The following is a 17,132-nucleotide window of genomic DNA, read 5'->3' on the forward strand; positions in this document are numbered from 1 at the left end:
TTGTACATTAGATACAAGTGCAGTACAACAGGGCTTTGATAGTCCTAGCAATTGGTAAGGCTGCAATGTTTACATGTGCAAATGGGTTACTGGTAGTTTAGTGCCTGTAACGATTTATAAAATCAATAATCATGTAAATAAACGTTCACACGCTAAATCTCCCATTAGCTGATCCACATGACTAGTCAGTAATGTCCAGGTTCATGATATACATACATATATATATACATATATATATATATATATATATATATATATATATATATATATATATATATATATATATATATATATATATATATATATTTATATATATATATAAGTGCAAAATAATATCACAAAAATGCTAGGGTTGTTTTACTTAAATTGCCATGCATTCAACATTGGCATGTCTTACAAACTGAATCCTATTGTAAATTTGTAAATAGATGTAAATGATGTATAGCAAATGAACATTGTCAATGGCTTACTGGTGTATATAAATAGCTGTCAGCTGTAAACCTAACAAACAGAATGAGAGAAAAGTTTGAGTTTTTAATAGATTCAATTAAACTGGATCATTTAGCTTATTGTATGCTGTGTACACATTCAGAAATTTTGGTAATCATTTCAGCCTTATCAACCAGTATCTGAGCATACAACAACTTGTCTTCAAAACTGAGGTGTAGCTATTTGCAAAAAATTTTGAATTTATATATTATTTAACATGGGAATGTACACATATCTTCTTACTATTTCAGAAATCCTCGGGACATACCACAGCGGCGAGTGAAACGCTGGGCATTTTCTGTAGAGGAACTTATAAGAGATCCAGCTGGGAAGGAGCAGTTTAGTAAATTCCTAGATAAGGAGTTTAGTGGAGAAAATTTAAAGTACGTAATGACAATAATAGGAGAATATAGGTATCAAACATGGCTTGTGAACTTCAAACTTAAGTCAGAGCATAAAGGATAATTTTTAAACCTGAATGTCAAGTCTGTGGATTTAACTTCTTAATTGAATGTTCAAGCTAACTTTATATGAGCAGTACTCATTGCTTATTCAAACACCATTTTATTTCACCTCCATGAAGTGGAGGAGATCTGTCATACTGCTGTTGGTATTGGCATCTGCACATTTAAAATTACTTGCATATTTGTACAGATTTACTACATCTCAGTAATTCTTTTGTCACGATTTTAAGGAGGGAACAAAGTTTACTAGACTTCTAATTCAAGATTTAATGGAATATTCCACTGGAAATTTTGGTTTTACAGAACAATCTATTGCATTATCATTGGTTAAGTGGGTAGTTGTCTAAAACAATTATTCATTCTTGTTCATATCAATCTTTTGGAATCTATGATCAGAGTTTACAGTTGTGTTCACATACAACTGGAGGGAATTGTTTATTTAAATTATTCATTGGAATTATGAAGTGCTCTTATCATTGTGGTACACCTGGATATTCAGGACTGTTAGAATTCATTCAGACCATTCTGCACTTTTGGACTTGTGGTAGGAATTTTCTATTCTATAAATTTCTAGGTCAAAATCAAGACTGTATCTTAAACTCGGATTCAAGTAAACAAGTTTACATTTACTAATGATCTTCATTCTGACCTAGAAAGTTCTAGAATGGGAAATTCCTTTCAGTTGTAATACACTCATGCAAGAAGGTCATTGGGAACTGCATTTCACATTTTACTGAAATAGGTTATGTATTCACATTTAGCTAATGAATAGATAGGTTTTTCACATACTGTATACATTATTAAGTCTATTTAATTTGTATTTTATTTGATAATTGAAGTTCTATCAGTTGATAAATGAATGGAAGATTTCCATAGGTCAGAACATAAGCATGTGATCATACCCAATCGTGTTTATTTCTGTATAAACTGTACAGAGAACTACTTTATACTAACTTCTATAAATAGAGTCATGTGCAAAGTAACTAATGTAAACACTGAACTGCATGACATACACACTGCTAGTCTTTAAAGCAAACTAAAAATGATGGGTTTATATTTTATTTAGAAGATTTAATATATTGATTTGACAGTCTCAAATAACACATTTTTGCTGTTTTTCTGAATATAAATAATTCTTTCTTTGACTAGGTTTGAAAAAGAAAAGCTGGGAAAATCCAAATCTGGCTAAAACATTGGGACTACAACACTTTCAATGCATCTTGTTGCAAATGAACTTAAAACTATAGGTAAATGGATATAGGGATTGGGAGTAAGGTTGTTCAGAGACAAAACGATTCACATTCTTACAATGTAAAGCACCAACCTTGATAGTTACAATGTGGGGTGAATGGTAGGTCTGCTACACCACCACCCCATCATAACTGTCCATGTCGATGTCTTGTAGTGTTTGACTAACACCCATTACTATAACCATTTACCGATAGTCTTAATTTCATTTGTAAGTAGCCCCTGTACATGGCCTAATATGTTAATCATCATGAAACTAGATTTAAAGACGTGAAAATTGGTTACTCGTGTTTCTGGATAGCGTCAAATCCAAGAGTCATTCGTAAGCCAAACAAAACAACACATGATTTGCACATCTTCCTCATTTTAGTAGTAGACCATTATATAGTTAACTGACTTGTGTTAAATTTTGTGCATACTATTCATCTCTGTGGCACTGTTCCTGCTACAATCATGAAAATGATGATGATGTAGACACACTTATAACAAAGGAAACTCCTTATAACCTATATTTCATCTTTTACTGACTTGGGCATTGTCTTTGCTGGTAGCTTATGACCATGAGTTTTTGGCATATTCATGCATACAATCCTACCTAGAATCATGAATTTGGTGAGGTTTTTGGCATATGTATGCATACAATCCTACCTAGAATCATGAAGTTGGTGAGGTTTTTGGCATATGTATGCATACAATCCTACCTAGAATCATGAATTTGGTGAGAGGTTGCATCTTGATAAGTACTACATCCTTACTGTTAAAAAGGTCATCACGGCCTTTATTTCATGCTTCGTTGACTTTTGAAATTTTGTTTAAAGTTCACTGATTGGGTGCAGTTCATAATTTAATCATAAAATGAGATATTTGTATGCCTCATCATTAGTATTTTGTATGTATAACAGAGGTCACTGTGACCAGTATTTTGTACATCACTAGCATAGACTCAGTATTTGTGTTAAGCTTATTTTTCCAGACTGCCATCATTTGTTTAGAATGTTATATTATGAGTAGATGTGCATGTATATATATTTATTTCCAAATAAAAACTCAAGTTGTCCAGCGTATACAGTTATGAAACTGTATACAATTTCAGAAGTCATATGAACAAGAAAAACAAATACAAATCTGTCCAGTGAGACTTAAATAAATGTATACAATTTCAGAAGTTATATGAAGAACAAAAGAAATGGATTCTTAATTTTGACACTATATAAAATCCTTCTCTATTAATTACAGAAATTTCCATGATTTGTTACATTATGACTTGGCGAATCAAAATTTTATATAGAATTTATGTTTATTTTTCCATTGTTTATTTGTTGTTTCTTTTTTACAGGTTCTGGTTGGCTTGTCAGGAACTTAAGGGTGTAGCACAGAGCCAGATATATGAAAAAGTTCATGCAATATTTCAGTAAGTAGTGGACCAATAGATTTCAGCTTTTTCAGTACTAAAATATTAACAGTGATTTCACATGTTGATTGTAAGGGCATTTTTAATAGATCATTGGCTATATAATGTCAAGAACACAGAAGACAAATCCCTTTCCCAGTGATACACTAGGCAGCTGTCCCAGGCTGGCTAGGCATGTATCAACCCTATGACCCTTGGGTTAAGAGTCTGACACTCTATCAGCTGAGAGTTTAACAAAAACAGTTCAGTTTTATCCCATGAATCTAACTCGAGTAATTTCCTTTGAAAGAGTGGATTAACTTAATCCTGAAATTTACAAACTATATTGTATGAATGGTGTAACAAGATAACGGGGTGGGATTTTCAGATTCACAACAGAACACTTTTGACGATGATATAAATACAATGTTTAATAATAGATGACTTGAATGAGCAACTAATTATGAAAATGTGCATATATATATATATATATATATATATATATATATATATAATCCAAGCCCATAAGAACGCACAGACTTAAAGATGAAAAATACACATAAATTAATTTAGCAAATAAAAAGACAAGGAGTGAATGGTTCACGACGATTTGACAATGAAACAATGGATATAGTTTACTCAGGTAGTAAACGATGAATTTTACTCATGTAGTTAAATGCAGTCACTCAGGTAGCGAAATTATGGTGATAAAAAAGAGGGACATATATACAACTTATCTTTACAGTCCCAAAAGATACACTGGGTTTTACGAACCCCAAAATTAGCCCACGGCTAACAAATTACATGTACAGAGATACACTCTGTCATCAGTACACTGTTTCAGCTCCATGGCTGCTATAGTTCAGCTTTACAGCTGCTACAAACTCTGAACACTCGAACACTTTGAACACTCAGAACACTCCAAACATTAGACCTTCCAGACATTTAGACACTCCGGACATTCCGGGCATTAGACACTCTGGTCACTTCAGACACAGACACTCTGGTCACTCCAGACACAGTCAAAGACACTCTGGTCACTCTAGACACAGACACTCTAGTCACAGAAAGAGACATTCCGGTCAGAGACACTAGACGGCTCTACAGCTGAAGATGTGCAAGTCCTTGAAGCAGACTGCCCGCTGACAAGACTATTTCATATTGTAAAGAAATGTACATATGGTGAGGTATTTATATACAGACAGTCTGTGCAATGTAGGCATTCAGTTCATCTCATTGAGAGCACTTCACACGTGCGGCATGGGATGAACCGAACTCACTATTTCGAAATACGACACAATATACATAAATCACCCTCAGGTATCGTTGTACACAAAAAACGAATCTCAAGTCCATGTATTCAATAAATAAGAGTTTAATTCTGTGACAAATGGAATATAATTCCTATATATTCTTTGTGGTTTGTCATTATTAAATTCAATGTGTTTTGTCATTATATATTGCTTTCATGATTATTTATCATTATAAGAAGTGTATTGTATGTGGTAGTTTAATCATACCTGGTGCTATTGCTATTATATATGGTAATTTCATCATTATATTTTAGACATATAGAGGTTTAGCATTTATATGTGGTGCTTACTCAAATAAATGCATTGCATTTTCCATTATATTCAGTGCTTAGCTCCGTTTCTTTATATTCATTAGTTATATGCAGTAGTTACAGTTTTATACTCCATGCTTATTTCATGGCATGCTGTGCTTTTGTTCTGTAGATGAAGCAACATGTAAATCACTGGAACTTGACCAAGTGTCACTGAAATCAGATGTAGTCACAGTGGAACTGCATGTCGCACATCTGAATTCTTTGTTACTGTGTATAATCTTATTCACTTTTGTCCCCTGCCTTTTCACACAATGCAGGAAATATAATCTACTTAATATACTAATATACTTAATCCATTCCCACTTCCAACCATCACATTTTTGTTGTTTCCTCAGTACAACTAAAACTCTTTGATATTAAGGGATGAAACTTGGTATACATCATTAAAAGGTTAATCATAAACCACATTTCATGTCCTTTTCAGGGTCAAGGTCACAGTTTAATAGTCTTAAGTTTTCCGTTACACTTTCCATGCTGCTTTATAATTTTAGAGCCATTTGAGATTAAGCAGTGAAACCTGGAATATTTATACATCATCATTATAAAATGTTTCAAACCACATTTGGGTATTCCATCTCAGAAGTTAGAGTTGGGTCAGTTTGTTAAGGTCTTTGCTCATTTTCCAGTCTGCTCACATTCTCACCATTTTGTTTACCCTGAAAATAAAACCTCCTGAAGTAAAATGCAATACATTTTAAGTGACACAAATTTCATTAATTTATCTATATCAGCTCATAGAAAGGAAATTGCTACTGATGCTTAACATACTGGCCTATGTCCATGACATTCAAGAAGGTATCCCCAGTGTGGTAGATGGCAAATGTTGCAGGTTTCATCCTTCAACCTCAGATGGCTCTAAAGCTATAGAATAGGAAGGAAAATATAGTGGAAAAATTAATTATCAATCCATGACCTTTACTTTGATGACATTACCCTGAGTATGATTTGTGACACACCTTCTAATGATGTACAAGTTCAAAGTTCATCCCTTGATCTCAAGCAGCTTTTGAAATATAGAGAAGAAAGAAAAATGTGTTGAAAAATTTAAAATATTGACCCATGATCATGACCATGAATATATGACTCCTAATTTGGTTGTTGTTGTTGTGGGGTTTAACGCCATTTTTCAGCACGATAGGCTATACATGGCGGCCAGTATTAATGGTGGAGGAAGAACCCGGAAAACCCCGGAAAGAACCACCGACCCACGAGAAGCTACTGGCAGGCTTTCTCACATGCCCACATTGGCTGAATCTTAGACTCGAACCGCCGCAGACAGAGGTGAGATGGCAGTGATCCGTAACGAAGAGCGCTTTAGACCACTCGGCCACTCGGGGCCCCTCCTAATTTGGTACACAAGACACATTGTAATGATAATGTATAAACATACCAAGTTTCATCCCTAAAGCTGAAAGGGCTCTAAAGTAATAAAGTGGAAAAAAAGATGATTGGAAACTTCACATATTTACCTGTGACCTTGACTATGAAGATATGACCACCAATGTAGTACGCAACACACCTTCAAATGAAGGTATAAAGATGTACCAGGATTATCCCTTATTCTTTAACACTTCTGATGTTAAAGATGGGAATGGAGAATGTGATGGAAAATATATTGATGCCTGGAATCTTATGATGATGTATAAAGATATATATCTCAGTTAGCAAGAAAGTTTTAGAGCAAAAGGAAAGTGTGAGAGAAACTTATAATATTGTGCCATAACTTTGACCCAGATGATGGGACCTTCAGTGTGGCATGTGATAATTTCTAATTATGGTATAAAAGTACCAAGCATACCAAATTTACTTCCTTCATCTCAAATGGCTTGAAAGTTCTGGAGCAGAAAGGAAAGTGTGATGGCAGATTTAAATGTTGATCCATGACCTTGACCTTAAAGGTAGGAACCCCAATTAGCTAGTGGCACACCTCATTATGATGACGTTCAAGTTTACCAAGTGTTATGTATATTTAGTTTGTTGGTATTTTCAATGATTACATGTTAGGTATATTTGCATTTTGTAACTGATCTTTGTGTGCTTTGTGTTAAATCAGGTTAGTGGTGTACATGACAGTAACATTTATTTTGTAAACAACATAATAATTAACTAATGTTTCTAATAATTTTTAATTCCATTGGATTTATTTATTCAAATTATTATTCACTGAAATTATAAAGTGCTCAATAATATTCTTGAGCTAAGACATAAATTTGGAATTATAGCGAATTCAGATGAGGACATTTTGGATTATATTGTGATACATAAAAAGACTATTAGCAAATCACCACAGCTTAGGACATTGGGACATTAGCACATTCCAGACTATGGACAAAACACATTCAGTTTTGAAATTCATTTGGAATTCCACTGGAACTTGACACATTTAGACTTGTGATAGAACTTTTAGGACTGTTTGGGATTTGATTCACAATACTGTAAGTTCTGTTTAAATTTTTACTTTGTATTATTGGGAAATCAATTATTTCTTGAATTTTACAAAACGTGTTGGTTTTCTCTTTTCTGTTACATAGTTTAAGACCTTAGAGTCATTGTAGAAAATTGTGGTTATTCATGCAGGATATATATATATAAATTCTAATTATTTTAGATTTTAAAAAAAAAATTAAATTCACTTTGTTTCTGATTTTTCTAAATCCCAGGTATTTTAATTTCATTTCACTTATCTGAGAAATCTTCCACAATATCATCTAAACTGGAGAACTTAAGTTGAAATCCTTCCCAGGAAGAGCGAGAGTCTTTGAAAAAGGATGAATTGCTCCAAATTGCCAGACAATATGATCTTTCTGAGGCAAAGGCTTCTTTGACAAACAAGAAATAAAAAATATTTTGTCCAGTATTTTGTGGAGAACAGTTTTTTTAGATAAAAGTTCTTTGGGTTTGATTAGTAAGTCTCTATCTGGCTCTGAAATGAAAGTAAAAGAAGTGAAATTATAACACCAGATCTAAATAGAGTTCAAAAAGCAGAAGAAGATAGTCAAATGCAGTTGCAGAAATAGGAAAGAGACAGATCAAATGAAAAAAAGAAGTGTTGGAAAGACAGATGCAAAGAGAAAGAGGAAAGGAAGAAAGAGAAATGCAATATAGACTAAAAGAATTAGAACTGACAAGTGGAAAGCATTCCCTACTTTACACCCAAGTTCTGGTTTTGATGTTACCAGAAATATTAGGTTAGTACCCCATTTAAAAGAAGAAATAAGTAGTAAAATATTTTCCTCATTTTGAAAATATTACTGAAAATCTGAAATAGCCAAGAAGAAATTGGACTTTATTATTACAAAATTTACTTATTGGCAAAGCTGATGAATTTACAAACCTCATAAAGTCTACACTTCACTGTCAGTTCAACAAAGTGCTGCACTGTCAGTACAACAAAGTGCTGATTATGATGTGTTTAAGGAGTGCAATTTGAAGGGCTATGTCTTGTTACATGAGACATATTGACAAAGGTCTATTAACAGTATAAAAAAAACTGGACAGACCCATATCAAATTTGCAAGAGAAAATGAACAATTATTTGATAAGTGGTGCCTACGACTACAATTATTTGATAAGTGGTGCCTACGACTACAATTATTTGATAAGTGGTGCCTACGACTACAATAACCACATACAACTCGTACTACCGTATTTCATGTTATTTTTCGTACATGAAAACATAATTAATAATTTCAATGTATGAAAAATTATATGTAAAATAAATAATTATCATTTTGTGGTTGTTGTTGTTGTTGTTGTTGTTGTTGGGCTTAACGCCATTTTTCAGCACTCGATAGGCTATACATGGCGGCCAGTATTAATGGTGGAGGAAGAATCCGGGAAAACCCTGGAAAGAACCACCGACCCTCGAGAAGCTACTGGCAAGCTTTCTCACATACCCACATTGGCCGAATCCGAGACTCGAACCTACGCAGACAGAGGTGAGATGGCAGTGATCCGTAGCGGAGAGCGCTTTAGACCACTCGGCCACTCGGGGCCCCTCATTTTGTGGTAATTACCGTGTACAAAAAATAAAGGGATCATACCTGACAAGGCCTGTGGAACACACGACACTCGACAACATAAGGCATAAAACTAAATCGGTCTCATTCTGCTCAACTCAAGAAAAATCTGTTGCTATTATGAGAAAGAGAGAGAGAGAGAGAGAAATAAGAAAATAATCTTTATTGTTCAGTTACATGTCAGTTGTGTTATTCTTTATGTAAACACTACAAGGGCACTATTATATTCCATTGGCAATTAAAACCTGAATAAATAAATCGTTTTGGTTGTAATTATGAGATCCATTGTCACTGTGCCACATGGCTATGCAGAGGTAATATACATGCTAATTAAATACGCTTGACCTTTAGCTTGGTCTTTTCCAGTAAATACTGGATTGAAGACCAGATTCACCTCTACAGATCAAATTAAGGAGGCTCTGCGTAGGGAAATGAGGCTACCCATGGGGTATTGAAAATGTGTACGATAAGTCTATTAACTCAAGAAAAATATTAATTTACTGATACTTGTTCTGAAGCCAGTTGAAAAAAGGGCAAATGATTTTAAGAGAGAGAGAGAGAGAGTGAACAACATAGCAATTGTATATAAAAATATTTTTGTATTATAAACATAGCATATTATTTGAAGAAACTTAATAATGAAGACATGCCCAACATGAACAGACCAAGATCTTTGAAGATATTAACTACCGGTATATGTAACTCGAACTCACGGAGTCAATGACTTTTGCATTTATGATTAAAAGTAACTGGGTTTTTATCGTTTTTTACTGCATTACTATATTGAGCCAATAAGATTAATTGCCAAATGGTCTGTGGTCTTCGCGTCTTCCTGTACTGAGATATTACTATTTTTACTGGATAAATAAACTCAAATGGCTTCTGAACTCGTTTTCAAATGCACGCTTTGCTTTATTACACTGACTGACGTAATCAAGAGCACTCATTAACGACGCTGTCCAGCTGTTGATGAATAGCAGTATATATTGTAATGACAACAACAGAACAAATACATCAATCATTATATTTTCTTGCCGATACAAAAGACGAAGAAGGTCAATAAAATGAATGTGAATAGATTCTCAGTTAACAAAACAGTTGCCCTTTCTGAGTAAGCTGAGCAGTGGGCTTTCTACACACTTATAATTGGTGAATTCTTTGGAAATCTTTCTGTACATTTGAAACTTCAACACAGAAGGGGCATTTTTCGGATTTCTTGGAATTATTGGAATTGAAAGGACTTTTAGGAAACAAGAATTCATTCACCATGCTGTAAGTTAATTTAGTTCTTTCTCTTCTGTATTTTGAGAAATAAATTATTTTCAATTATGCAAAACTTGTTTGTTTTGCTATTTCTTGTTGCGTAGATTAAGACACTGGAGTCATAACATGGTATTGATGGCAAAAGTAAAAGATCAATGAGCAAAATTAACATACATGTATTACTTACCCCACCTGGATTCCTGTTTGGTGACACACTCCTTCTTCAAAATATCTCAACCAGTTGAAAATGAATTGATGACTTGTGCCTCAGTTAAGAACATGCCCAAAGTTAGTCATTACTCATAACTTGCTTAGCAAAACAATACCCTGGTCATTTGATGTACCTAAATCGAACTTTGGTATATTTTTTAATCCATTTGAAATGGGAACCTGTCTTCAGTTTTAACAAAATGAAATAAAAATAATGGATAAATAAAAAATAAAAATGCAACTAAAACAGTGATTTTATCTCTTATTCTAGGCTGTAAAATTTAAAGGGCCGTACTTTTTTTTATCACATTGGCAAAAGTAAATCTTCACAGAAGATCATTTTATGTACGAAAAATAATAGGATGACCGAAAAAATATTAAATTTTGTATACAAAAAAATATGATGGAATTAATTATTATTTTTATGGCTTGATGGTGTACGAAAAATTAAAGGGTATGAAAAATGACATGAAATACGGTAGTTCTTGAGTTCAAAAATTTTGTCCTGGGTGACAGTATGATCTACCTTGATGAAGAAAAGGTAGAAACTTTAGAAAATGTTGCTTGTACAACTGATGATTATTGATTAATGAACAAAGTTTAATTTGTCAGAAAGTCTTCTTCTCTAAATAATTTTGGTAAAAACCATTTTAGTCCCATTTGAGCACTTCCAAATCTCAATCTGGCACAACTATTAAGAATCAAGTTTCTGATAAAACTTGTAAGAAATCCTTATTTCTCCTCCCATATAAACCTATTGCATGGAAAAGGGCATGTTATTTCAGTTATGTAGAGATTGAAAAATAGGGAAATGAACCCAGACAGATGTTTTCCAAATGCTTTTATAAGGTAATAGTCATTTATGAAAAGTATTACAATTGTTGGGTCAGACAAATCCCAGTCTGATTTTATTCTGGAGAATTATTAACCATTCATGTTGAAAGGTTCTATATCACTTACTGGTGATTCTGCCAATCTGATCCCAATTAAAAGTTGAGATTAATCCACTTGTAACTGACAAGCCTTATTTGGATCCAAAGTCAAAATCTGTTGAAAATGAAATTTCTGATTTATACCCAACTTGTGCAATTATTAGAGCTAGGGCAAAGAAGCTCTTGAAAGAAAGCTCTGGCAAAAATAGAGGTCTTTTGAGAATGATGTTTATCAGGAAATTACTCCTTTAGCTGATACATTTATTGATCAGGCTTTTGATGAGGTCACTTTTGCTCCTGGTATGGATCAATCAAAAGGTATTTATCACCATGATTCTCATGTTAGTACTCATTCTCTCAATTCTCATCAGGGTGACAAATGACAATCACTTGTTGAACAGGAACAAGATCCTCAGATCTCCATTTTTTCATGGGGCAGAACAGAAGTCACACAAGTACCTGTTTGTTATTTTGTTAAAAATCGGGTCCTTATGACAGTGTGCTATCAGATTGTTATTCCTAAGTCATATAGACTGGACATTCTTAGACTAGCCCGTAAGCTCCTTTGACTGGTAATTTAGGGGTATGTAAGACTTATCACAAGATCTTGAAAATATTCTTATTGGCCAGAAATTAAAAGTGATATTTCTACACTTCTCAAATGGTACTAAAACCCAATCAGAAGATAAGTAAAGCTCATTTGCAACCTATTCCTGCATTTGAGGAACCATTTAGCATAATAATGGTGGACTGTTGGTCCCATACCTAAGACCAAATCAGGCAGCTGATACTTGTTGACCATAATGTGTGCGGCCACAAGATTTCCAGAGGTAATTCCTCCTAGGAATATTAAAATTAAAAACATTTGTAAAGGATTTTCCATAATTTGGCCTTCCCAAATCTGTATAATCTGAACAGGGGTCAAATTTTATATCTGGAATTTTCCAGCAAGTTATGCATGAACTGAGTTTCCAGCAATTTAAATCTTCTGCCTTTCACCCTGAAAGTCAAGGGGCTTTAGCAAGGTGTCATCAGACATTTTGAAAAATATAACTGATATTTCTTTCATTCTTTCATACAGGAAAAGATTTGGGTGAGGGTGTTAATTTACTGTTTTTTGCTGTTAGGGAATCAGTTCAATAATCATTAGGATTTAGTCTTTTTGAACTAGTTTTTGGACATACTGTCCATAGACCATTAAAGTTTTTAAAAGGGAAACTTCTTTCAGCTGAAGATTCAGAAATTAATTTAATCTTCTTTACTTTGTTTTTCAAGTACAAGTTATCAAAGGCCTGTGAAGTGGCAAGAACTAATTTTCACTCCAGTCAGTTAAATTGAAATTAAGGTATGACAAAAATGCAAAGGAAAGAAGTTTTCAACCTGGTGGTGAAATTTTGGCTTTCAATATCTTCTTCAGGTTTAGCATCAGGGTCCTTTTACAGTTGAAAAGAAAGTGATTATATTATATCATTAACACTCTTCAGAGGTTAAAGGGTAAACAAGTTTCACACATTAAAGGAGTATGTTGATAGAGATAGCCCTGTTAATCATACAGTCAGCTTAGTTGTAGCTGTCCCACAAAGTGAGGATTTAAACAATGGAATGAAATTGAACTAAAGTGACTTCAGTATAATAAATTTTAGAAATTAAGAAATGCTGAATAATCAGGACCAGAAACTTTTACTTCAACAGCCACAAGAAAAGAGTGAACTAAAACAGCTACTATTTGAATATGAGTATATTTTAAAATCTACCATGATGTTGAAATTAAAGATTCCACACCTATGAAACAGCATCTGTACTGGATGAACCCTCTCAAATATGAATTCGTGCACAAAAGAAATTCAGTATTTGCTGGAGAATGATTTCATAGAAGCAAGTAAAAGTGACTGAAGTTCTCCATGTATTCTTGTGCTGAAACCAGATATTTTCTGCATGTGCAGTGACTGTAGAAAAGTGAACAGTGTGACCAAAACAGATTTATTTCCATTGCCAAGAATCAAAGATTGCAAATGCAAAATATGTCTCCAAATGTGACCTTTTGAAAAGATTTTGGCAAATTCCACTCATGGAAAGGGCAAAGGAAATTTCATCATTCTTAACTCCTGATGGACTTTATCAATATAAAGTGATGCTGTTTGGGATTCATGGTTCACCTTGTACTTTCCAATGTTTAATGAATATGATTACATCTGGTCTAGAGAACTGTGATTCTTACATTGATGACATCATTTACAATGACACCTGGAAAGATCACATGGAAACCATTTGGAAATTCTTTGATAGACTCTGTGAGGCAAACTTGAAATTTAATTTTTACAAAAGTGAGTTTTGCCGTGCTTGTATTACATTCCTATGACATATCATGGGACATGGTCAAGTTAAACCTACAGAAGGTCAAGGCCATCTCTGAATTCCCTCTGCCTTTCAGTAAAAAGCAATTGATGCAATTTTGGGGTATGGTTGGATATTATCAGAAATTCTCATTGATCTGAAAAATGCCAGAATGCTTTTGATAAGTTAAAGGCCATACTTAAGAGTGCACCATTTGTTTCAGCTACAGATTCAAGTCACTCATTTAAATGCCTGTTGATTGATGCATGTGGTGCTGGGGTTGGTGGATTATAGATCCAAGAAGGCAATAATGGTACTGATCATTCACTGTGTTATTTTTTTTTAAAAACCGTAATAAGCACTAAAGAAATTATTCCAGAATCAAGTAAGAATGTTTGGCTTTGATTTTCGCTTTGCAGCACTTTAAAGTTTATATTAGTTGAGCTGCGCCTCTGATTCAGTGTTCACAACCCCTTTTCGTTGGCAAGATGGAAAACAAAAATTAGAGATTATGAAGGTGGAGTTTGATGTTGCAGGAATACAATATTGAGATCAAGCACATCAAGGAAAGAGATAATCTAATCACAGATGCGCTTTCACATAGAAGTTTTATATCGCTTATATATTTTGTGTCATTCGTATGATTTCTTCATTTGTAATTTTATTGTTATGAGTCTATGCTCTTAAAATAAGTAACAGAATGAGTGAAAGACAACAAGCCTTGTAAAATTTAACATAATTTATTTCCCTAGAATAGAAAGTGAAAATGAGAAAAAAGAATTTATGGTATTGCGAATTAAATCCCAAAATAATCCAAGAATTAGAGACACAAGTCCTAATAATATTAAGTCCTGAATAAAACTCGGTTGAAGGCCCGAAAAGATCACAGTCTGAAGGCAATGATGTGTTTGATATAGCTTATGGAATCAAAAGGATCTTTTATGATCAGTCTACCCTCCTACTCCCCAATCTTCCTGGTCAACAAGAAACACAGAAAATTTCGAATCACATCGATCTCAACCAGTTTCTCTTGGAGGAATCTTTCAAAATTGGGACAACCTCCTCTATCTAGAACCTTTTGATTTGACCATCTCCATCAAACTTCAGGATGCTCACTTGCACATCCAGATATTTTCCTCCACATTGCAAATATCTCCAATTATGCCTGGACCAGAGAGTTTTTCAATTGCAGATTCTGCTGTTCAGAATCTTCTTAGGCACCCATAGTCTTCACCTGGATCATTGGCATGGTAGCACCAAACATCTGAATACTGGAAAATTGATTCTCCAGTATTGCGGCCACTGACTGATTTCACAATATCCAAGTATAGTTCCTTCATCAGGACCTGTTCTGCTCTTGGTCCAACATAACAAATTTAAGTTTCTTACCCAATCTTTAGAAGTCTGAACTTGTTCCATCTTGGGACTTTTTTTATGTGGGGATGAACTTCCTCAAAAACCAACTTGGTCTGGATTCCTCTGGATTGGGTAGATCAAATCCTGGCTCTCCTAGAGATGCTACTAGCATAACCCTGTTATGTGCTTGCCTTTATCTTTCCCTACTCTGAACCTTGTATGCCACTGCCTTTGGCCTCCTCAGACAGCATATGTGTCATAGCATATCTACAATGTCTCAGATGCACAAATGCCCCTTCTCTTGTGTGGAGGTCTGGAACCTCATCATCTGGGCAGCCTTGGAGAATTTCACAATCTTAGTTCACCACATTCTGAGCACCATAAATGTAATTGCTGAGTCAGCCTGTCCAGAACAGACTGAGCAATCCTCACAGAACGATCTCTTCACCATTCAGTAAGAGTCCCTCTCCTTCCTTTGAGGAAGACCCCTTGTGACCAGGCTCAGCAAACTTCCCATTTATGTGTCTCCTGTCACAGAGAGCATGGGCAGTAGATGCATTCAGCTTCCAATGGTAACACCTATTTGTTTATGCCTTCCCATCTTTCAGATTGCTACCACAAATTCTGCAAAAGTCAGGACTTCCACAGCTCAGTTCATCCTCATCACCCCACTGTGGTCCAGAGAACATGGTTCAGTGATATCCTTGACCTGTTGATCGATGGACTCAGGTCTCCACCTCACTGGAGAGGTCTCCTGTCACAACACCAGGGATCCCTCCACAACAGCCCACACATTCTCCACCTTCACTCCTGGCTTGTCTCAAGGAATCTCTCTGCGAGAACAAGTTTTCAGGCAGAGTTGCCAGTTGCATCACTCAGGCCAGGAGAGCTTCTGCATCCATGGTCTATGTTGCCAGGTGGAGAATCTTCTGTGACTGGTGTAGTAGGAACACGTTGATCCTATCAGCCTCTCTGTAACTTCCATTGCTGATTTCCTTTTGTTCCTCTTTAAGACTAAAAGATGTTTAGTATCCTAAAAAGGACTCCTGAGCTGCCATCAGCATGCTGATCTTATTAAATATTTGAGCTCCAGAGACCTGTCTCCCGCTCTCTTATGCCCAGATGGAATCTTGTGTTTTATGGTCATTAACCAGGCCCCATTTGAACCATTGAGTGAAGCTTCTTTCAAAACCTCACCCTCAAACTGTATTCCTACAATCTCGAGCTTCTGCAAGACGAAGAAGAAAGATTCATGCCATGTCATTTGATACTGGCTGTCTCTGGTTTCCAGCAGGTTGCACCCTCCCATTAGGGAAGTTGAGCACAGCAATGGAGGTTTCACCCTTCTCTTTGGGAGGTTTATCAGTGCAATAACAGGTTGTTCAATCCCATTAGGGAGCTAGAGCATTGCAACACATTTCATGTTTTTGTTTCTCACTGCGGCTTAATTGTTATGGCCCTATATGTGGCTCAGAGAGACATCAGCCTTCTATAGATGGACCTCTCCCTCTATGGTGGGTACAACTCAGTTTCTCAGTTTTTTTGTCAGTTTGACAAGAGCATCAGCCTACCCACCTAACTGACAAATTCAGCTATGCAATAGTGGCAAGATAAGTAATTGCTGCGATTAAAATTAAGTTTTGGAAGGGCTAAAACTAATTTTAATTATGCAGTGCTTACATGCTGCAATTGCCAGGTGCCCTGCTCCCACCCTGCTCTGAAGTCTTGTGTAATCATTGTCTGTGAAAAGGTGATAGATAATATCTACCCTTTGCGCATGACCATGTGACATACAGAGGG

General features: G+C 35.0%; 1 protein-coding gene across 6 annotated transcripts in view; it reads left to right on the top strand.

Moving 5' to 3' along the window:
• Positions 1-17,132, top strand: part of LOC149804709 (regulator of G protein signaling 7-like) — a 294,195-nt gene that overhangs the window by 214,055 nt on the left and 63,008 nt on the right. For all 6 annotated transcript variants that reach the window (XM_089943319.1, XM_089943310.1, XM_089943302.1 and 3 more), the window contains 2 exons: positions 741-872; positions 3,538-3,612. In XM_089943319.1, coding sequence (XP_089799445.1) covers positions 741-872; positions 3,538-3,612 — 207 coding nt within the window. The remainder of the gene's footprint in view (positions 1-740; positions 873-3,537; positions 3,613-17,132) is intronic.

This window comes from Sinohyriopsis cumingii, chromosome 2 (assembly GCF_028554795.1).
Source record: "Sinohyriopsis cumingii isolate HCF-2022 chromosome 2, ASM2855479v2, whole genome shotgun sequence".
NCBI lineage: Eukaryota > Metazoa > Mollusca > Bivalvia > Unionida > Unionidae > Sinohyriopsis > Sinohyriopsis cumingii.